Source organism: Camelus ferus, chromosome 5 (assembly GCF_009834535.1).
Source record: "Camelus ferus isolate YT-003-E chromosome 5, BCGSAC_Cfer_1.0, whole genome shotgun sequence".
NCBI classification, from domain to species: Eukaryota; Metazoa; Chordata; class Mammalia; order Artiodactyla; family Camelidae; genus Camelus; species Camelus ferus.
In genome coordinates, this window is record NC_045700.1 from 50,887,731 (window position 1) to 50,906,647 (window position 18,917).

The 18,917-nt window shown below is 37.1% G+C and overlaps 1 protein-coding gene across 50 annotated transcripts in view; it reads right to left on the reverse strand.

Annotated features, from left to right (window-relative positions):
• TTN (titin) overlaps positions 1-18,917 on the reverse strand; it is a 269,971-nt gene that overhangs the window by 117,768 nt on the left and 133,286 nt on the right. For 11 of the 50 annotated variants that reach the window (XM_032479832.1, XM_032479831.1, XM_032479812.1 and 8 more), the window contains 58 exons: positions 18,641-18,724; positions 18,396-18,482; positions 16,979-17,062; positions 16,784-16,867; positions 16,580-16,663; positions 16,178-16,255; positions 14,699-14,782; positions 14,371-14,451; positions 13,852-13,926; positions 13,652-13,735; positions 13,466-13,543; positions 13,229-13,312; positions 13,034-13,117; positions 12,851-12,934; positions 12,657-12,740; positions 12,463-12,546; positions 12,300-12,383; positions 12,006-12,092; positions 11,763-11,846; positions 11,567-11,650; positions 11,368-11,451; positions 11,169-11,252; positions 10,970-11,053; positions 10,771-10,854; positions 10,572-10,655; positions 10,373-10,456; positions 10,174-10,257; positions 9,975-10,058; positions 9,776-9,859; positions 9,577-9,660; positions 9,378-9,461; positions 9,179-9,262; positions 8,980-9,063; positions 8,781-8,864; positions 8,582-8,665; positions 8,383-8,466; positions 8,184-8,267; positions 7,985-8,068; positions 7,786-7,869; positions 7,589-7,672; positions 7,394-7,477; positions 7,200-7,283; positions 7,010-7,093; positions 6,816-6,899; positions 6,649-6,732; positions 6,417-6,500; positions 6,201-6,284; positions 5,985-6,068; positions 5,774-5,851; positions 5,303-5,386; positions 4,750-4,836; positions 4,397-4,474; positions 4,121-4,198; positions 3,820-3,903; positions 2,729-2,812; positions 2,418-2,498; positions 1,848-1,922; positions 1,329-1,439 (listed from right to left, as the gene is read on the reverse strand). In XM_032479832.1, coding sequence (XP_032335723.1) covers positions 1,329-1,439; positions 1,848-1,922; positions 2,418-2,498; positions 2,729-2,812; positions 3,820-3,903; positions 4,121-4,198; positions 4,397-4,474; positions 4,750-4,836; positions 5,303-5,386; positions 5,774-5,851; positions 5,985-6,068; positions 6,201-6,284; positions 6,417-6,500; positions 6,649-6,732; positions 6,816-6,899; positions 7,010-7,093; positions 7,200-7,283; positions 7,394-7,477; positions 7,589-7,672; positions 7,786-7,869; positions 7,985-8,068; positions 8,184-8,267; positions 8,383-8,466; positions 8,582-8,665; positions 8,781-8,864; positions 8,980-9,063; positions 9,179-9,262; positions 9,378-9,461; positions 9,577-9,660; positions 9,776-9,859; positions 9,975-10,058; positions 10,174-10,257; positions 10,373-10,456; positions 10,572-10,655; positions 10,771-10,854; positions 10,970-11,053; positions 11,169-11,252; positions 11,368-11,451; positions 11,567-11,650; positions 11,763-11,846; positions 12,006-12,092; positions 12,300-12,383; positions 12,463-12,546; positions 12,657-12,740; positions 12,851-12,934; positions 13,034-13,117; positions 13,229-13,312; positions 13,466-13,543; positions 13,652-13,735; positions 13,852-13,926; positions 14,371-14,451; positions 14,699-14,782; positions 16,178-16,255; positions 16,580-16,663; positions 16,784-16,867; positions 16,979-17,062; positions 18,396-18,482; positions 18,641-18,724 — 4,854 coding nt within the window. The remainder of the gene's footprint in view (positions 1-1,328; positions 1,440-1,847; positions 1,923-2,417; positions 2,499-2,728; positions 2,813-3,819; positions 3,904-4,120; positions 4,199-4,396; positions 4,475-4,749; positions 4,837-5,302; positions 5,387-5,773; positions 5,852-5,984; positions 6,069-6,200; positions 6,285-6,416; positions 6,501-6,648; positions 6,733-6,815; positions 6,900-7,009; positions 7,094-7,199; positions 7,284-7,393; positions 7,478-7,588; positions 7,673-7,785; positions 7,870-7,984; positions 8,069-8,183; positions 8,268-8,382; positions 8,467-8,581; positions 8,666-8,780; positions 8,865-8,979; positions 9,064-9,178; positions 9,263-9,377; positions 9,462-9,576; positions 9,661-9,775; positions 9,860-9,974; positions 10,059-10,173; positions 10,258-10,372; positions 10,457-10,571; positions 10,656-10,770; positions 10,855-10,969; positions 11,054-11,168; positions 11,253-11,367; positions 11,452-11,566; positions 11,651-11,762; positions 11,847-12,005; positions 12,093-12,299; positions 12,384-12,462; positions 12,547-12,656; positions 12,741-12,850; positions 12,935-13,033; positions 13,118-13,228; positions 13,313-13,465; positions 13,544-13,651; positions 13,736-13,851; positions 13,927-14,370; positions 14,452-14,698; positions 14,783-16,177; positions 16,256-16,579; positions 16,664-16,783; positions 16,868-16,978; positions 17,063-18,395; positions 18,483-18,640; positions 18,725-18,917) is intronic. The other 39 variants (XM_032479786.1, XM_032479794.1, XM_032479807.1 and 36 more) reach the window with 39 other exon arrangements.

Consider the following 18,917-nt stretch of genomic DNA (forward strand, 5'->3'; position numbering starts at 1 on the left):
CAAAGAATATGATCTTACTTTTATTATTTGTATATTTAGACTGGCCTGAACAAATTATTAAATACTTGCTCCAAGAATCAAAACCAAGCTTTGCTTAGAACCCCAAAGCAATAATAACAGCCAAGAACAGCCACTAAAGAACATACAGGAAGTGTTTAAACCATGAAAACAGATTGCTGTTTTACTCCAAAGTTTAGTAAGTTCAAGTCTGGCTGAGAAGGAAGATAATTTTTGTTCTTTGCAGGAGGAAGAAATTTTCCTTTGCATATAAATTTTACATGAAGGGAAATGTATTTAAGTTTGTGTCCTCATGGAATATCAGTCAACAAATGGGTACCCTTTTAAGAAGTGCCCACTTTTTCTGTGTCTGCTAAAATGCCAGAAGCTCCCCCTATAGGCCAGGAGGGTTGTAGAGAGCCAAGAATCAGTGGAAACCATTCTTACTTTGGAAGATTCTGGTTTTTTCCATGTATAGGTGAGTATGGGGAAAGTGCGCATCTAAGATTATATCTAGATTATTTTAGATTGGAAAAAATCTCATGGCACCACAAATAAGACATGTTATTAAAATAAAAAGAATACTGTGATTGGCTAGTTTATTTCAGCTTTCAAAGATGTTATTTTAAAAATTAAGTAATATTGAATCAATTCAAAGAAAAACCTACATGCAAAGAGAATGAAGGTAAGTTTAACAATAGGAAGAGATGCTGGGTGTCAAGTGTATCCATAACCACTCTTTCTGGCTATGCTGAGGATGATCACAGAACACAACTGGGCTTTTATTCAGTTGCAAAAAAAGGCGGGGGGAGCAGTGACAGGTGGTTCATAAGTCATGTACCTTTCATGGTATATAAACATAGCTATTGGATACCATAAACATATTATCATAGTAGATTTAAAAGCATATGCAATTCCTTAAGAATACGGCTTGACTTTTGTATAAGTTTGTTACTGCAATATTAAAAATACCTTGCAGAGTGTTCTTATACATTCCACATGCACAAGATCCCAAAGATATGCATAGCAACCAGGCTTTGAAATCAGAAAATCCCTTCACCCCACTCCACATGAGAAAGTTAGTCCGACAGCCCTGTATCCGGATGGCCAGGATGAAGCTATCACTGGTGCACTTGTGACACCCGGTGCAGCAGGCGTGGCCTGGCCAGGCACCTAGGGCAGCATAACACACCAGTCTCTATCCAAGTCCCACAGCTTGATCATGTCTGAAAGTACACACTTTTAAAATACATTTCTTGCAAGCAGCACTTCAGATGACTGGATAGAAGTTTGAAGCACATTAATAAAACTTTGGAAGTGGCATTTTATACCTTTAAGTTGGAATATTTTCTCCTTCACATCTTCCTTGGGTGGAGCAGGAGGAGGAGCTGGGGGCCTTGGTTTGAGTTTCGGTTTCTCAATAACCTTTTCGGGTTCAGGTTCTTAAAAAGAGTATTTCAGGAGTGTTAGTACGTGGATATGTTAATTGGTATGTGGATGTACAGTATATTCAATAGAAATTTAAGTACATTTATGAAGAAGAAAGTTTGCTTTTTTGGATACATAATACTGGTATCCAACATAAGACATACAAATATCAACACTGTACATAGATAATGAGAAACAGAACACAGGCACTGATAACAAAGGAAGCACCCATATAAGCCACATTGATGTGAAATACACAGTACAAATGATATGAATACACAAAACTGAGATGCACATTTAAAACAGGACATTTTACATATAGTTGTAAAGAGACCTATACACGTAGAACAACATAAAACATATATACATGTATCAAGATGAAGAGCATGGTAAGGAAGACCTGAGTCCAATGAACTGAATACCTTGTACTGGTATTTCTTCCGGTTGTGGTTCAGGTTCAGGTTCTTCAGGCTCAACGTACTTCTCAATTTCACGTTCTTTAAAGAATGTTGACAAGGATAAGAGATTGTAATGTAAAGCTCTTCCCAAAGACTCACATAGATGCAAAGATCACGATCGTAAGAACGAAAATATACAATTACAAATTCGCCTACATAGAAGAAGAGGTAAGAGCTCTATTTTTGTGTACTCAGATCTTCTATTAACTACTCTATTTGATGTATATTGATGGCAGAAGAGATGACTTTTAAAATCCGGGGTTGGGTTATCATTTGAGGATCCAGTTATTCCAGTTTTGCCTCAGTAAACTGTATCTTTTGGAATTTCTAATTACCATCAAGATAATCAAAGATTCTACTTTAAAAGAAGTATAACAGTTTGAAAAATGAAGCCATCAAACATGTGCTGGAATGCTTTTACATATAATTTCAAGAAGGAATGTCACACTATAAATACTTTTGTATTTCTAACAGGATTTTTCACAAGATTAAAAAAATTAGAATTTATATATATGTAAATATATGTATATATACCTTCAACAGGGGGAGTCACTTTTCTACCAATGGTTATGGATGCTCTTTCTTCATATATTATTTCCTCAGGAGACTCTTCAACTTAAAAAACATAGTATTTGACTTTAGACTGAATTCAGAATAGAATACTGCAGCTGCTAGTTTTCAACATATCAACTTAGTTATACTCTGTAACACATTCTTGGACTCCAATACCAATAACTTCACTACACAAGACAGACAACAGATAGATACAAAAGACCCATCCACAACCAAAGCAAGATGATGAAGATGATGGTCATCTTTCCAAGATTTACAGAGCAGCCATGTACCTTGGACAGGTGGAGCTTCTGGTTCTTCAGGTACAGGAACAGACACTTTCTCTTCTGTGATGATTTCCTTGGGAACTTCAGGCACTTTAAAGACATTGATTTGTTTACCATTAAGAATTTAGAAGATGTGCAAGATTCTGCAAAGAGCATGCAAAGAATACATGGGAAAGAACTTCATCTTATAAGACTTTGTGTGGAAAATGGCTTTGGAGGTGTGGTGCCCTTTGGGACATCCTAATTTTATAAATGAGTCTTCACAGCCTTCTTCACTTACTTCTCATCCTCTGTATATCCTTAAATGTAGATGTTCCCCACTGGTCTAACTCTGATGCTTTTAAAAATTGGCTCTACATTCTTTGAGCAATCATTCCTGCTCTCTCAGCTCTTATTTCCATGTCGATGACTTCTAGATCTACCTCTCTAGCCCTGATCTCTTTCCTCACTTCCAGATGCACACTCCCAATTTTTATACCTGAGAAGTGAAAAATATATTCACTATCTTCTAACATCAGTTCAGGGACCCAGTGAACCATTCTCATGACCGTCTAGGTTCAACCTTTACAGTTATCTTGGGCTCCCCTATGTCCCTAATTGCCTTGATAACAGACACTAACTTGATCTCCATCTCTCTCAAATCCAGTCTCCTTTTCCGTTTCTATCACCACTGATCTCATCCAGCTCTTAAAGACCTTAAGTAACTGCAATAACTCTTTTCTATTATCATTGTCTTCTAAGAGTTTGAACTGCTGCCAGTTATCTGAAGCCCAACTCCTATTAGTCTATACACCTGCTTCAAAAACTCTGGAACTTCCGACTGCACACAGACTAAAGTACGTGCCTTATACTGGCATTTCCAGAACTCCAAAATATGACTGTCATCTTTGTACCCAACCTTATCTTTCAGGATAGGCTGGATTTCTCCTGCTTGTCTATCTCTTTTTCTCTCTTTGTCTTAATTATTTCCCCCTTTTTTCTGTAAAATGTGTTTTATAAAAATACTTATACTTCAGTATTTTCTGCTCTAAGAACTATTATTAAAATGCTCAGACAGCATTCAGAGAAATACATATTTTTTTCTTCATGGTAGGTACCTTTTTCTCGCAGGACTGCTGGTTTTTTGGTAACAGGCACAGGTTCTTTCTTTACTGGAACAAGTCTCTTGGGAAGCTCAGACACTTTGAAGATATTAGTTTTATTTTAAAAAGAGTATTTAAAGACATTGAAAAAAGTGTTAAGATTAAAGAATCTATACTTAAGAGAGCAGCATCAAAATTAATGAAAACAAAGTAAGGACATTTTTGTTCATAACAGTGAAGACAACTCATTGGATTCCACTTTAAGATATCAGAGTTTTTAAAAAAAAAATTATGATGTCAGTGATGATGTGAATACCTTTAACTTCTGGTGTTTCAGGCTTCTTAACCATTGGGACTTTCTTCACTGGGACAACTTTCTTTGCCATCGCAGGTACTTTAAAGATATTAGTAGAATTTAATAGTATAAAATCACAAGATGCAATAGTACACATTAATTTGACAAGTCTGTTTAGCACTGTAACATATAGATGACAGTTAAACACATAGTACAGCACAATACATAATAAGGGAAGAGTGTCAAATTTTAGACAGCACACACAAATGAAGTAACTATTTACTTTACTGTAAGTACCTTTAGGAGGTGGAGCTTCTGGTTCTTTAATGACAGGAACTTTCTTCTCTGGAACAATCTTCTTGGGTTCTTCAGGCACTTGAAAGATAGGAATTTCTTTTAGAGTCAGATGATTACAATGAAAAGTTTAACGCTATGAATGAATAAAAAAGATAGCACTTATTTCTCTGGTATGCATATTGTAAAATTCTGTAGGACCAAAGTTTTATGTGTACAAATGACTTTTATTTTTGCCAGTAAGGTCAAATGTTAAGTAAGGAGATGGAAGACTGACATTTTACCTTAACTAAGATATATAATAAACATAAAAATCAAATGATGTATTTTCCCATAGGGTGGATCCTGTCTTGTACCTGGTGGTGGGGCTTCTGCCTCCTCCTCTTCCACAACAGGAACTGGCTTTTCCTCTTCAGGAGCAATTTCCTCAGGTTCTTCACAGACTTTAAAGATAGAGTTAATTATAATTCAATGTGCAGAACTATATTCTAAAATGCACAGAATGTGAAACACAGTAAATAGTAATCTTGTTTTCTTCCCTTGTTTTGATGAGTATCTTATTTTTGTTAAGACGAACTCTCTCTATGCACTGATTTCTGTTTCTATTGATTTGAATGCTGGAAAAGCCCTTTTGGTGTTTAATGTCATCTATAGTCATTAGTTCTCTCATCCTACTTTGTGTGTACATTAGAGAAGCTTTGTTTAATTCTGCTAATGATACCCTATATAGAGGCTGCTAACTAATTACTCAAAATAGATTTGAGCTCAGAACTGATTAAGAATGATGAAGCAGAACAAATAATTAAAGAACAGAAAATGACCACGATATACTGAATTAGAAAAGAAGAGGAACAAGGCTTAAATTAGAAATGGTCACAGTGGCAAGATCATTAATGGTCTTCTGTGTACCTTCTGGAGGAGGAGACTCTGCTTTCTTGGGGACAGGAGCAGCTGGTTCCTCTTCTAAGACAGGTTTCTTTGGCACCTCTGGCACTTAAGAGATATTAGTTAGTTTTACTTCTGGGTAGTTCAGGAGTACATAAAATGTCTAACATATTTAGTTTACATCTAGTTCAAATAACCCAGGGACAGATCCAAGAACAAAATTCATAATTAGGCCAGAGATCTGTTCTTGGATCCACATAGTGGTGAGAAAATGTGGCCCATTAAGATTAACAAAACTGTGTTAGTAAACTCTTCTAATACACCAGCTTAAAAAAAATGATTATTACTTAAAAGATTTAAAACCCTAAACATCCAATATAGTAGATCTGTAGTTGTAAATATAAGATGTTGACAAACAAAAGGGTTTCCTATAATAAGCCACTTTTGAGACCAAGAGTAAGTGCTTTTCTGCAGAATCTCTTTAGTGACATGTACCTTTAGCTGGTGGGACTTCGGGCTTTTTGGGAACAGCTACTTTCTTTTCTGGAACAACTTCTTTGGGAACTTCAGGCACTTTAAAGATATTAGCATTTTAACATTATGAAGAATCACTTGTAAGCATTCATCACATTTACACAGAACAAAATACTTTTTAAGAGATGGAGGCTGAATCCACCTCCATCAAACAATGGACAGTTACAAGTACCTTTAGCAGGTGGGACTTCTGGTTTTTTGGGAACCACTGGAGGCACTTTCTTTTCAGGAACAACTTCCTTGGGCACCTCAGGCACTTTAAAAGATATTAGTTTAGTTCTTAGCTCAGAGTTTCCATGACATAACGGAAAACATTAAGCTCAGTGGTGGAACATAGCATTTTAAAGATAGACATTTTTCTGTAGGAAGTAGTGGCAGTGAAAAGTACCTTTCACTGGTGGTGGTTCAGGTTTTTTGGCAACGACGGCAGGTGGTTTCTTTTCTGGGACAGGTTTCTTAGGTGGCACGGTCACTAAGGATATTACAATTTATGTTTTAGAATCAGTGAAGAAGAGTGAGAAAAAGGAGGGAAGCTCATCATGCCCAGGATTTTGAGGACAAGAAGGGCGAGACGGACTACAGTAGCCTTGCGGCTGGCCAGTACCTTTTGGAGGAGGAGTGGGCTCTGGCTCTTCCTCAATTTCAGCTGGAGGCTCTTCTGGGGCAATTTCCTCAGGCTCCTCGAGCACTTTAAAGACACAAGCTCATTTTAATGCTAGAATTGACTAAAAGTATATGAAATATTTTGCAAATATATTTTTTGTTTTTACAGCACTAAGATGAGTGTTTAAAAAACAAAAACAAAAACAAACCAGTTTGGAGAGTTTCATGATTACCTGCAGGGGGAGGACTTTCCGGTTTGGGAGGAATAACTTCAGGCACCTTCTTTTCTGGGACAGCTGCCTTCGGCACCTCGGGTACTTTAAAGATATTAGTATTTTTGTGATTAGACAGAGTAAAGACAAACAGACAGTGTCAAACACAGCAATATAGAGGTGACTACCTTTGGCGGGTGGGACTTCCGGCTTTTTAGGAGGCATCACAGGCACTTTCTTTTCAGGGACAACTTCCTTTGGAGCCTCGGGCACTTAAAAGATATTAGTTAAATTACATTTAGAAGTTATGAGATCACTAGAGCAAAATGTTTTCAAGAACAGAAGAGTTAGTCTTTTTAAGCCTAAGGTTGATAATAAATACCTGTAACAGGTGGGACTTCTGGCTTTTTGGGAGGTGCCACAGGCACTTTCTTTTCAGGGATGACTTTCTTGGGAGCCTCAGGCACTTAAAAGATATTAGTAAAATTACATTTAGAAGTTACGAGATCATTGGAATAAATAATTTCAAGAGCAAAAGAGTTTTATCTTCTTAAATCTAAGGTGTCAGGTACCTGTAACCGGTGGAACTTCTGGCTTTTTAGGAGGTGCCGCTGGTGTTTTCTTTTCAGGGACAACTTCCTTGGGAGCCTCAAGCACTTAAAAGATATTAGTATATTTACATTTAGTAGTTATGAGATCACTGGAATAAAGATTTTCAAGAGCAGAAGAGTTACGTCTTTTTAAGCCCAAAGTTCATGATACATACCTGTAACAGGTGGAACTTCTGGCTTTTTGGGAGGTTCCACAAGCACTTTCTTTTCAGGGGCAACTTCCTTGGGAGCCTCAGGCACTTAAAAGATATTAGTAAATTTATATTTAGAAGTTATGAGATCACTAAAACAAAATATTTTCAAGAGCAAAAGAGTTTAATCTTCTTAAATCGAAGGTAAGTGACGGGTACCTGTAATAGGTGGAACTTCTGGCTTTTTGGGAGGTGCCACTGGTGTTTTCTTTACAGGGACAATTTCTTGAGGAACTTCCGGAACTTAAAAGGTATTAGTAATTTTACACTTAGGTTAAAGAGATTGATGGAATAGAAGTATTTCCAAGAGCAGAGGAGGTATCTCCTCTGTAGAATATGGACTGGGGTAAAAATACCTGAAACTGGTGGGGCTTCCGGTCTTTCTGGTGGTGCCTTGGGAACTTTCTTTTCTGGGATAACCTCTTGGGGAACTTCAGGCACTTGAAAGATATCAGTAGTTTTACAGTTAGGTTAATGAAGAACAATGGGCTAAAATCATTCTCAAGAATTGAAGAGACATTTCTTCTTCAAAATGATGTGTAGGCTAACATATACCTGTGACAGGTGGGGCTTCCGGTTTTTTGGGTGGTGCCTTGGGAACTTTCTTTTCTGGGACAACCTCTTGGGGAACTTCAGGCACTTGAAAGATATCAGTAGTTTTACAGTTAGGTTAAAGAAGAACAATGGGCTAAAATCATTCTCAAGAATTGAAGAGACATTTCTTCTCCAAAATGATGTCTAGGCTAACATATACCTGTGACACGTGGGGCTTCCGGTCTTTCTGGTGGTGCCTTGGGAACTTTCTTTTCTGGGACAACCTCTTGGGGAACTTCAGGCACTTGAAAGATATTAGTAGTTTTACAGTTAGGTTAATGAAGAACAATGGGCTAAAATCATTCTCAAGAACTGAAGAGACATTTCTTCTCCAAAATGATGTCTAGGCTAACATATACCTGTGACAGGTGGGGCTTCCGGTTTTTTGGGTGGTGCCTTGGGAACTTTCTTTTCTGGGACAACCTCTTGGGGAACTTCAGGCACTTGAAAGATATTAGTAGTTTTACAGTTAGGTTAATGAAGAACAATGGGCTAAAATCATTCTCAAGAACCGAAGAGACATTTCTTCTCCAAAATGATGTCTCGGCTAACATATACCTGTGACAGGTGGGGCTTCCGGTTTTTTGGGTGGTGCCTTGGGAACTTTCTTTTCTGGGACCACCTCTTGGGGAACTTCAGGCACTTGAAAGATATCAGTAGTTTAACACTTCAGTTAACAAAGGGCAATAGACTAAAACTGTTTTCAATAGCAGAAGACATAGTTCTTTTGCAGAATGAGGGCAGGATCAACATATACCTGTGACAGGTGGGGCTTCCGGTCTTTCTGGTGGTGCCTTGGGAACTTTCTTTTCTGGGACAACCTCTTGGGGAACTTCAGGCACTTGAAAGATATTAGTAGTTTTACAGTTAGGTTAAAGAAGAACAATGGGCTAAAATCATTCTCAAGAACTGAAGAGACATTTATTCTCCAAAATGATGTCTAGGCTAACATATACCTGTGACAGGTGGGGCTTCCAGTTTTTTGGGTGGTGCCTTGGGAACTTTCTTTTCTGGGACAACCTCTTGGGGAACTTCAGGCACTTGAAAGATATTAGTAGTTTTACACTTCAGTTAACAAAGGGCAATAGACTAAAACTGTTTTCAATAGCAGAAGACATAGTTCTTTTGCAGAGTGAGGGCAGTGCCAACATATACCTGTGACAGGTGGGGCTTCTGTTATTTTGGGTGGTACCTTGGGAACTTTCTTTTCTGGGACAACCTCTTGGGGAACTTCAGGCACTTGAAAGATATCAGTAGTTTTACAGTTAGGTTAAAGAAGAACAATGGGCTAAAATCATTCTCAAGAATTGAAGAGACATTTCTTCTCCAAAATGATGTCTAGGCTAACATATACCTGTGACACGTGGGGCTTCTGGTCTTTCTGGTGGTGCCTTGGGAACTTTCTTTTCTGGGACAACCTCTTGGAGAACTTCAGGCACTTGAAAGATATTAGTAGTTTTACAGTTAGGTTAATGAAGAACAATGGGCTAAAATCATTCTCAAGAATTGAAGAGACATTTCTTCTCCAAAATGACGTCTAGGCTAACATATACCTGTGACAGGTGGGGCTTCCGGTTTTTTGGGTGGTGCCTTGGGAACTTTCTTTTCTAGGACAACCTCTTGGAGAACTTCAGGCACTTGAAAGATATTAGTAGTTTTACAGTTAGGTTAAAGAAGAACAATGGGCTAAAATCATTCTCAAGAATTGAAGAGACATTTCTTCTCCAAAATGATGTCTAGGCTAACATATACCTGTGACACGTGGGGCTTCTGGTCTTTCTGGTGGTGCCTTGGGAACTTTCTTTTCTGGGACAACCTCTTGGAGAACTTCAGGCACTTGAAAGATATTAGTAGTTTTACAGTTAGGTTAATGAAGAACAATGGGCTAAAATCATTCTCAAGAATTGAAGAGACATTTATTCTCCAAAATGACGTCTAGGCTAACATATACCTGTGACAGGTGGGGCTTCCGGTTTTTTGGGTGGTGCCTTGGGAACTTTCTTTTCTGGCACAACCTCTTGGGGAACTTCAGGCACTTGAAAGTTATTAGTAGTTTAACACTTCAGTTAACAAAGGGCAATAGACTAAAACTGTTTTCAATAGCAGAAGACATAGTTCTTTTGCAGAGTGAGGGCAGTGCCAACATATACCTGTGACAGGTGGGGCTTCCGGTCTTTCTGGTGGTGCCCTGGGAACTTTCTTTTCTGGGACAACCTCTTGGGGAACTTCAGGCACTTGAAAGATATTAGTAGTTTTACAGTTAGGTTCATGAAGAACAATGGGCTAAAATCATTCTCAAGAACTGAAGAGACATTTATTCTCCAAAATGATGTCTAGGCTAACATATACCTGTGACAGGTGGGGCTTCCAGTTTTTTGGGTGGTGCCTTGGGAACTTTCTTTTCTGGCACAACCTCTTGGGGAACTTCAGGCACTTGAAAGATATTAGTAGTTTTACAGTTAGGTTAATGAAGAACAATGGGCTAAAATCATTCTCAAGAACTGAAGAGACATTTCTTCTCCAAAATGATGTCTAGGCTAACATATACCTTTGACAGGTGGTGCTTCCGGTTTTTTGGGTGGTGCCTTGGGAACTTTCTTTTCTGGGACAACCTCTTGGGGAACTTCAGGCACTTGAAAGATATTAGTAGTTTTACAGTTAGGTTAATGAAGAACAATGGGCTAAAATCATTCTCAAGAACCGAAGAGACATATCTTCTCCAAAATGATGTCTAGGCTAACATATACCTGTGACAGGTGGGGCTTCCGGTTTTTTGGGTGGTGCCTTGGGAACTTTCTTTTCTGGGACAACCTCTTGGGGAACTTCAGGCACTTGAAAGATATTAGTAGTTTTACAGTTAGGTTAATGAAGAACAATGGGCTAAAATCATTCTCAAGAATTGAAGAGACATTTCTTCTCCAAAATGACGTCTAGGCTAACATATACCTGTGACACGTGGGGCTTCCGGTTTTTTGGGTGGTGCCTTGGGAACTTTCTTTTCTGGGACAATCTCTTGGGGAACTTCAGGCACTTGAAAGATATTAGTAGTTTTACAGTTAGGTTAAAGAAGAACAATGGGCTAAAATTATTCTCAAGAATTGAAGAGACATTTCTTCTCCAAAATGATGTCTAGGCTAACATATACCTGTGACACGTGGGGCTTCCGGTCTTTCTGGTGGTGCCCTGGGAACTTTCTTTTCTGGGACAACCTCTTGGGGAACTTCAGGCACTTGAAAGATATTAGTAGTTTTACAGTTAGGTTAAAGAAGAACAATGGGCTAAAATCATTCTCAACAACTGAAGAGACATTTCTTCTCCAAAATGATGTCTAGGCTAACATATACCTGTGACAGGTGGGGCTTCCGGTTTTTTGGGTGGTGCCTTGGGAACTTTCTTTTCTGGGACAACCTCTTGGGGAACTTCAGGCACTTGAAAGATATTAGTAGTTTTACACTTCAGTTAACAAAGGGCAATAGACTAAAACTGTTTTCAATAGCAGAAGACATAGTTCTTTTGCAGAGTGAGGGCAGGGCCAACATATACCTGTGACAGGTGGGGTTTCTGGTTTTTTGGGTGGTGCCTTGGGAACTTTCTTTTCTGGGACAACTTCTTGAGCAGCTTCAGGCACTTGAAAGACGTTAGTAAGTTTAGAATTTAGGAATATTGAAGGCATATACTATAATGATAGTGAAGGGGACAAGACAATATATATTCTTAACACAGCAGTGGGAATAAATACCTTTAGCAGGTGGAACTTCTGGTTTTTTGGGCACAGCCACAGGCACTTTCTTTTCAGGTACAACTTCTTTAGGAACTTCAGGAACTTTGAAGATATTAGTATCTGTTAGTTAGAAACTAAAAAATAGGGATATCGACAACACATTTACCCAAGCAAATGCCATTTGTGAAACTGGCAGACACTTCTAAGCACCTTTTCCCAGCCCCCTGAAACAGGTACCCAGCAACATGGAAGGATAAATACCTTTAGCAGGTGGAGCTTCTGGCTTTTTAGGAGGAGCCACAGGCACTTTCTTTTCAGGGATGGCTTCCTTTGGTGGCACCTCGGGCACTTAAAAGATATTGGTAATTTGTGTTTAGAGAAGGTGAAAATAATTAATCACAATATCATGTAATCATACACCAAGATATTTTGGATACCTGCTGACTCTTTTTTCTTTAAAATTATATCACCTTTATGTAGTGGGATTTATACATGTAATTTTTCTAGCAAAAATAGCATTTATTTTTATCCCTGTTATGTTATCATTGACTTTACCTGCAGGAGGAGGACTTTCCGGTTTGGGAGGAATAACTTCAGGCACCTTCTTTTCTGGGACAGCTACCTTCGGCACCTCAGGTACTTTAAAGATATTAGTATTTTCATGATTAGACAGAGTAAAGACAGACAGTGTCAAACACAGCAACATGGAAGTGACTACCTTTGGCGGGTGGGACTTCCGGCTTTTTAGGAGGCATCACAGGCACTTTCTTTTCAGGGACAACTTCCTTTGGAGCCTCGGGCACTTAAAAGATATTAATTAAATTACATTTAGGAATTCTGAGGTCACTGGAACAAATATTTTCAAGAGCAGAAGAGTTACGTCTTTTTAAGCCTAAGGTTTGTGACAAATACCTGTAACAGGTGGGACTTCTGGCTTTTTAGGAGGCATCACAGGCACTTTCTTTTCAGGGACGACTTCCTTTGGAGCCTCGGGCACTTAAAAGATATTAATTAAATTACATTTAGGAATTCTGAGGTCACTGGAACAAATATTTTCAAGAGCAGAAGAGTTACGTCTTTTTAAGCCTAAGGTTTGTGACAAATACCTGTAACAGGTGGGACTTCTGGCTTTTTAGGAGGCATCACAGGCACTTTCTTTTCAGGGACGACTTCCTTGGGAGCCTCGGGCACTTAAAAGATATTAGTAAAATTATATTATGAGTTATGAGATCACTAGAGAAAAATATTTTCAAGAGCAGAAGAGTTATCCTAAAGTTTGTGACAAATACCTGTAACAGGTGGGACTTCAGGCTTTTTAGGAGGTGCCACAGGCACTTTCTTTTCAGGGACAACTTCCTTGGGAGCCTCAGGCACTTAAAAGATATTAGTGAATTTACATTTAGGCGTTATGTGACCACTGGAACAAAATACTTTCAAGAGCAGAAGAGTTATATCTTCTTAAACCTAAGATTCATGACAAATACCTGTAACAGGTGGAACTTCTGGCTTTTTAGGAGGTGCCACAGGTACTTTCTTTTCAGGGGCAACTTCCTTAGGAGCCTCAGGCACTTTGAAGATATTAGTAAATTTACATTTGAGTCACAAGGATCAACAAAGACAAGAAGCACACTTACACAGCAGAAGCACTTTTCAGGTAGCTAGCAAGGCAGTTCCTTCCATAACCCTCCCTCTCCCATCCAGTGGAGTTGTAAGGAATGTACCTTTGACAGATACAACTGCAGGCTTTTGGGGAGGAGGCAATTTCTCTTCCCAGACAACTTCTTCTGCAGCCTCAGGCACTTTAAAGATATTAATATTTTTTTGTTTAGAGGTTATAAGAATCAGGACAAACAGGAAACACATTGATATAGGAAAAGACATTTTTCCAAACTTTTAGCAACATATACCTTCATCAGGAAGGACTTCAAGCTTTTTGTGACGAACCACATATGTCTTCTTTTCAGGGACAATTCCTTGAGGAGCTTCGGGCACTTTAAGAAATTAATATTTTAAAATTGAGTGTTGCAAAGATCAGTAGGAACAATAAAATAGTTTCAAGACAAGAAGAGTTCTTTCTTTTTGAACTTGCGGGAATAGGAACTTGTACCTTTAACAGGTGGAGGTTCTCTTTTTTTGGAAGGAACTCGTTTTGCAGGAACACCTTCTTGAACATCTTCAGGCACTTAAAAGATATTAGTATTTCACATGTCAGAGTTAAAATGATTATTGAAAACAGTAACCACAATAAGTTAGCAGACGGAGTTTTCTAGAAGCCTCGTCTCTAGTCTTCTCCTTGCCCTACCAATCAACTAAGTCAAATGGTAAGGTTAGTAGGATCTTTGAGAAGAGGGGCTCGCCCTTCTCCAGCACCCAGCAGAGTTCCTATGACACTGTAGGCCTGCCTCACAAAGCATTTCTTGAATGAATACTTTTAATAGGAGGGTTTTCTGTTTTGATAGAAACTGCCACATATTTTCATTTGAGAGGGAACTTCTCGTGGAGCTTCAGATGCTTTAAAGAGATTAGTATATTTACATTTAGGAGTTACGAAGAACATTAGAAAAACAGAGTCTTAAGAACAGAGGACAGATGACTTCTTCAGTATCTGTTCAGAGGTGACATGTACCTTTCACAGGTGGAGGTTCTGGCGCTTTCAGAACATCCTCAGATACGTTCATTTCAGGAGCAACTTCTTTCACAGCTTCAGCTAGTTTGAAGATATTAGTATTACACTGGGAGGTTAAGGGATCAGTGGAGACGTTAATGACATTAACAGAATCAAAGTAATTTTTATGGGTATAAGGATGCTTCCCTCAAGAACTGGATGAAGTATAAAGTCTTGAAGAAAGGAATCAAATCTGGTCTTTGTTTTTTGTTCCCCAGCTCCCTGGCACAATGCACCTAATGGGTATTTATTAAATAAATGAAGGAAGGGATGAAGGCATGAGTGATACCTTTAGTGGAAGGTGTTTCAATTTCAGGGGGAGCAGCCATGAGTGTTTCCTTTACAGGAACGACTTCTTGAGGTGATTCAGGCACTTTAAAGATATTAATGCATGGTATTTCAGAATGATGAAGAGCAATGGGGAGTTTCAGTTGTAACTCCACCCACAGGAATGCCCCAGACTGGGAGACCGCCTTGCTCCCTGAATCTAATTCTTTGGTAACAGTATGAATAGTTGATTATCAGGAGCTATTTTTTTTGTCCCCTCAGGCACTATCAATATTAGTTATTTTATTTCTTTGAATGGTAGGTGTATAGAGAATTAGATGACAGAAATTCAGCGGTAAATGAAAAAAACTGATTTTTAAAATAATTAACAATGCATAATTTTGTTATAAGTTTGAGGAGAATAAAACAGCTCCCTTCTTATCTGGAATGGCTTTATTTTGTACCCTCATCTTAGGCCCTATAAAAAGGTGATTGTTTTTCAAGTATAGGAGAAAGGAAAAACAACTAAAAGATTTTAGACTGAGGAAAAATCACTGTTAAAGTGTTCAGATATTCTTTAAATTACAGAATATTAGGGGCATTGTGAAGAAATTGCTTTTTTCTGAATGTCTTAAAACATTCCCATCTTTTGATTTATCTACAAATATTCAAAATAGGAAAATGTAGGACTCTAAAAATAAAAGACAGTGAGAGGAGCAAATAAATATTCAGGGCAGAATTCCAGCTTTAACTGGTTTTGGTTTTAACCGCCTTGGCTTTAGAAGGCTCCCAGGTGGAGATATTACAGCTAGAACCGCTCCACAATGAATTAATATTTTATTTTAAGTCATGTTTTTCTGAAAAAATTTCTATGATATTTAAGTCTTAGGGGAAATCAGTTATTTCAAATTCACACACTTGTTTTTGGTAGTAAGCTTATTTTAATAGAAGAGCAATTCCAACTGGTAGTTGTATTATATCCTAGAATTTCAGTCCCATGGAGAGTTTAAATTATTGACTTATGGTCTACAGCCAAGCACCTCTGTTATTTGAAGGCACTAGTTTCTGCTTTAAAGGGGATGGAGTGAGCCAATTCAGTCTAGTTTCAGGGAAATAAATGTTATAAGTGAGCTCATGTAGATTTTTTTCTAGCTAGTCTGTATTTTATTTTTTAAGGAAACAGTAATAGCCATTTGCTATTGAAGAATCCATCTGCACATTATATGTGTGTGTGTGGGTGTGTGTATTTTTTTTCCCCTAGAGGCCTCATAGATAAAATTTATAGCCCAAGCATTTCTATATGTATAAGTTAAGGATTTTTTCCCCTTTATGACTCATGGGAATATGCATATACTCAGTTGAGCTGCTGCTTTGGGGGAACCACTTCTCAGAAGTGACTTCTCTGGTAGCATCTGGAGCTTTTAAGATATTAGTATTTTTACATGTGTTAAGTACAACTACAATCATGAGATAAGGAAGTCGACTTTCTTGTGGCTTGTACCTTTTGGTGGTGGTGTTTTTCTTCTTTTGGTAACAGGAGCTTGTCTCGCTGGAACACCTTCCTTGGAGACTTCTAACTCTTTAAAGATATTAGTATTTTTTAAGAGAGAAAAGCCAAAGACATGAAGACATGACTGACAAAGAAAGTTAGGTATATTAACAGATATTATAACTTTAAGTTAGAAGTTTAATTTTTGTTCCCAGAGTTTATCTTTATTCATTGCATGAGTGGGACTTGATTCTGGGGGTAACTCATAGATAGTCTTGGAGTATCTTAGGTGCTCTAAAGATATTAGTGTTTTAGCATTAGAGGCTGTGAAAATCTGCACAAAACACTAAACATATTTTTCAGATTGACGAAGAAAGACTTTCTTATTTAGATTTCCATAGCTAAGAATTATACCTTTAGTTGGAGGATGCTCTGGAATTTTGGGAACAGCCTCAGTAGACTCCACCTCTGGAAAAACGTCTCTGGTTGTATCAGGCTCTTTAAAGGTATTAGTAGGTTTACACTTAGAAGTTGTAAAAACAGTAAATTATGTAACATGCAATTTTTGAGTCTTGAAGCCAAAGATATTCATCCAAGTTTGATGTTGCTGAAATGTACCTTTAGTTGTCGGTGTTTCCCTCTTTTTAGGCATAGTCACATATATTTTGTCCTCTGGAACAACTTTCTTGGGTGTTTCAGGCACTTAAAAGATATGAGTATAGTTATATTTATATAAATGGTGAAAGAAAGTGTTGAGTTAAAAAATGAACCAAAAATAAATTTTCTTCCTACTAGATCATTGTTGTTATATACCTTTTGCTAGTTTGGTTTTTGTCTTTTGAGGATGAGTCACAAGTACTTTTTCTTCCAGAGTTGATTCTTCAGATACTTCATAAACTTTAAAGATATTAGTATGTATAAATCAGAGGCATTTCAAGATAGATAAAGAATAGCATTAAGATATAATACAAAATAGACATACAAATGACTCAAATTACTGGTAGTACACAGACCCAAATTAGTGACAATAATGCACTGACTAGGAAAAAGCCTCATTTCCAGTTTTATAATACAGGACTCTCAGCACTTTTTTTCTAATAAGCATAATAATAAAATTGAGGAATTCACTGACCAGGGACTACTATATAATTCTACTTTGCAGAAAGCTACTGGTAAAATTTTCCTATTGCTGTTAATTTTTATGGATTTAGTCTTAAAAAACAGAGTCGATGTTGAGTTGCACATAAAGAGTTCTCCTACATTTGACCTACTGGAAATTCATGTAAGCCATTTCCTTTTTCAGTAACCTAGTTATCTGTATTTTCAAACCAAATCTAGTTTATGGTTTCATACTTAATATAAATGTGAAAGCCATTTAGGGATTAGAAGCAGAAAAGAAAAATAAAAAAGATTAAATATTTGGAAAATAAGGCAAATGAATAAAATGAAGACTTCTCCAGTTTTTAGAAAGAAAGACTGGCTGATAATCATAACCAAACTCAAGTATAAAAAGGGTACTCAAAGGAGGGAGTTATCATATATATATTTATCATAACCTGTTATTATAGGATAACAAAAAATGGCTTTAAATTATAGACTTAAAAAAATGGAAGAATATCTTCACTATTGGCATTTTCACTCTTCAGATTACTGAATAGTATTCTACTTAGAATATTTGATTACTCATATTATTTTACTCTTCAAATTAATCATACTTTTTCATGAAAGCAAAAAAAAAATGGCTTGAGAATTCTTTTGAGGTTCTATTGGGCTTGTGAATCTATGGGTATTTGAGCAGCATTACCAAAATGTTTCCAACAGTTGTTGTGAAGAGTTTAAAAACACTAATGGTAAAGTATTTTGATTCTACAAAATCCAAGTAAAATATTACTCTGAAGTTAAAGTCAATTGCCTTATGGTCTGAAAAAATAAACTGCTTAAAAGCAGAAGACATTTGCTACACAGAAGACATTAACAAGACAAGACAATGACAAATTCAACAAGACAAATGACTTTTCTAAAACTAGGCAACATTATATGTACAAGACTATTCATTTTTTTTAAAATAATGAGGAAATGTACCTTGTCTAAGGCTAATAGCCACTGAGATTATTTAATTTTAGATGAATAATTTTGGCATGTTAGTCTTTTACAAGATATATTTACTTTTAAAAGCTATGAAGACAAACATGAATGAACCAAAGACAACCACCGATTTTTCTACACTCACTGTATATCGTTGCATCTTCAGAAAGAACTATACGTGATTCTTCTTCTTGAATACTTTTCTTATGCACCTCAAGAACTTCATCAAGAACTTCAAAGATATTAGTATATTAATTGTTATAAATAATAAATTTGATATTAAGGAAATAAAGAGACAAAATAACAAATACTTAACATCACACAGTCACTTTCAACCATGAGTAACTAAACACAGAATCATTTCATGTTGTGACTAGTATCAGTGTATACCTTTAGCAGGTGGGACTTCAGGCTCTTTGGGAACAGCTTCACGAACTTTTTCTTCTGGAACAATTTTCTTGGGTACTTCACGTGCTTTAAAGATATTTGTTTGTTTTATTTTTAAGAATTTCGTATTTGGATATAAAATATCAAGACAGAATGGGGCCTCTGACAAGGAGAATGTCAAAAATTCAAAAGCTGTAGGTCAACTAAATACACAGTCAATGCATTTCTCTAGATGGCCTTGTTGATGAGTTCTTGATTCGTTATATTAGAAAGACTTGGC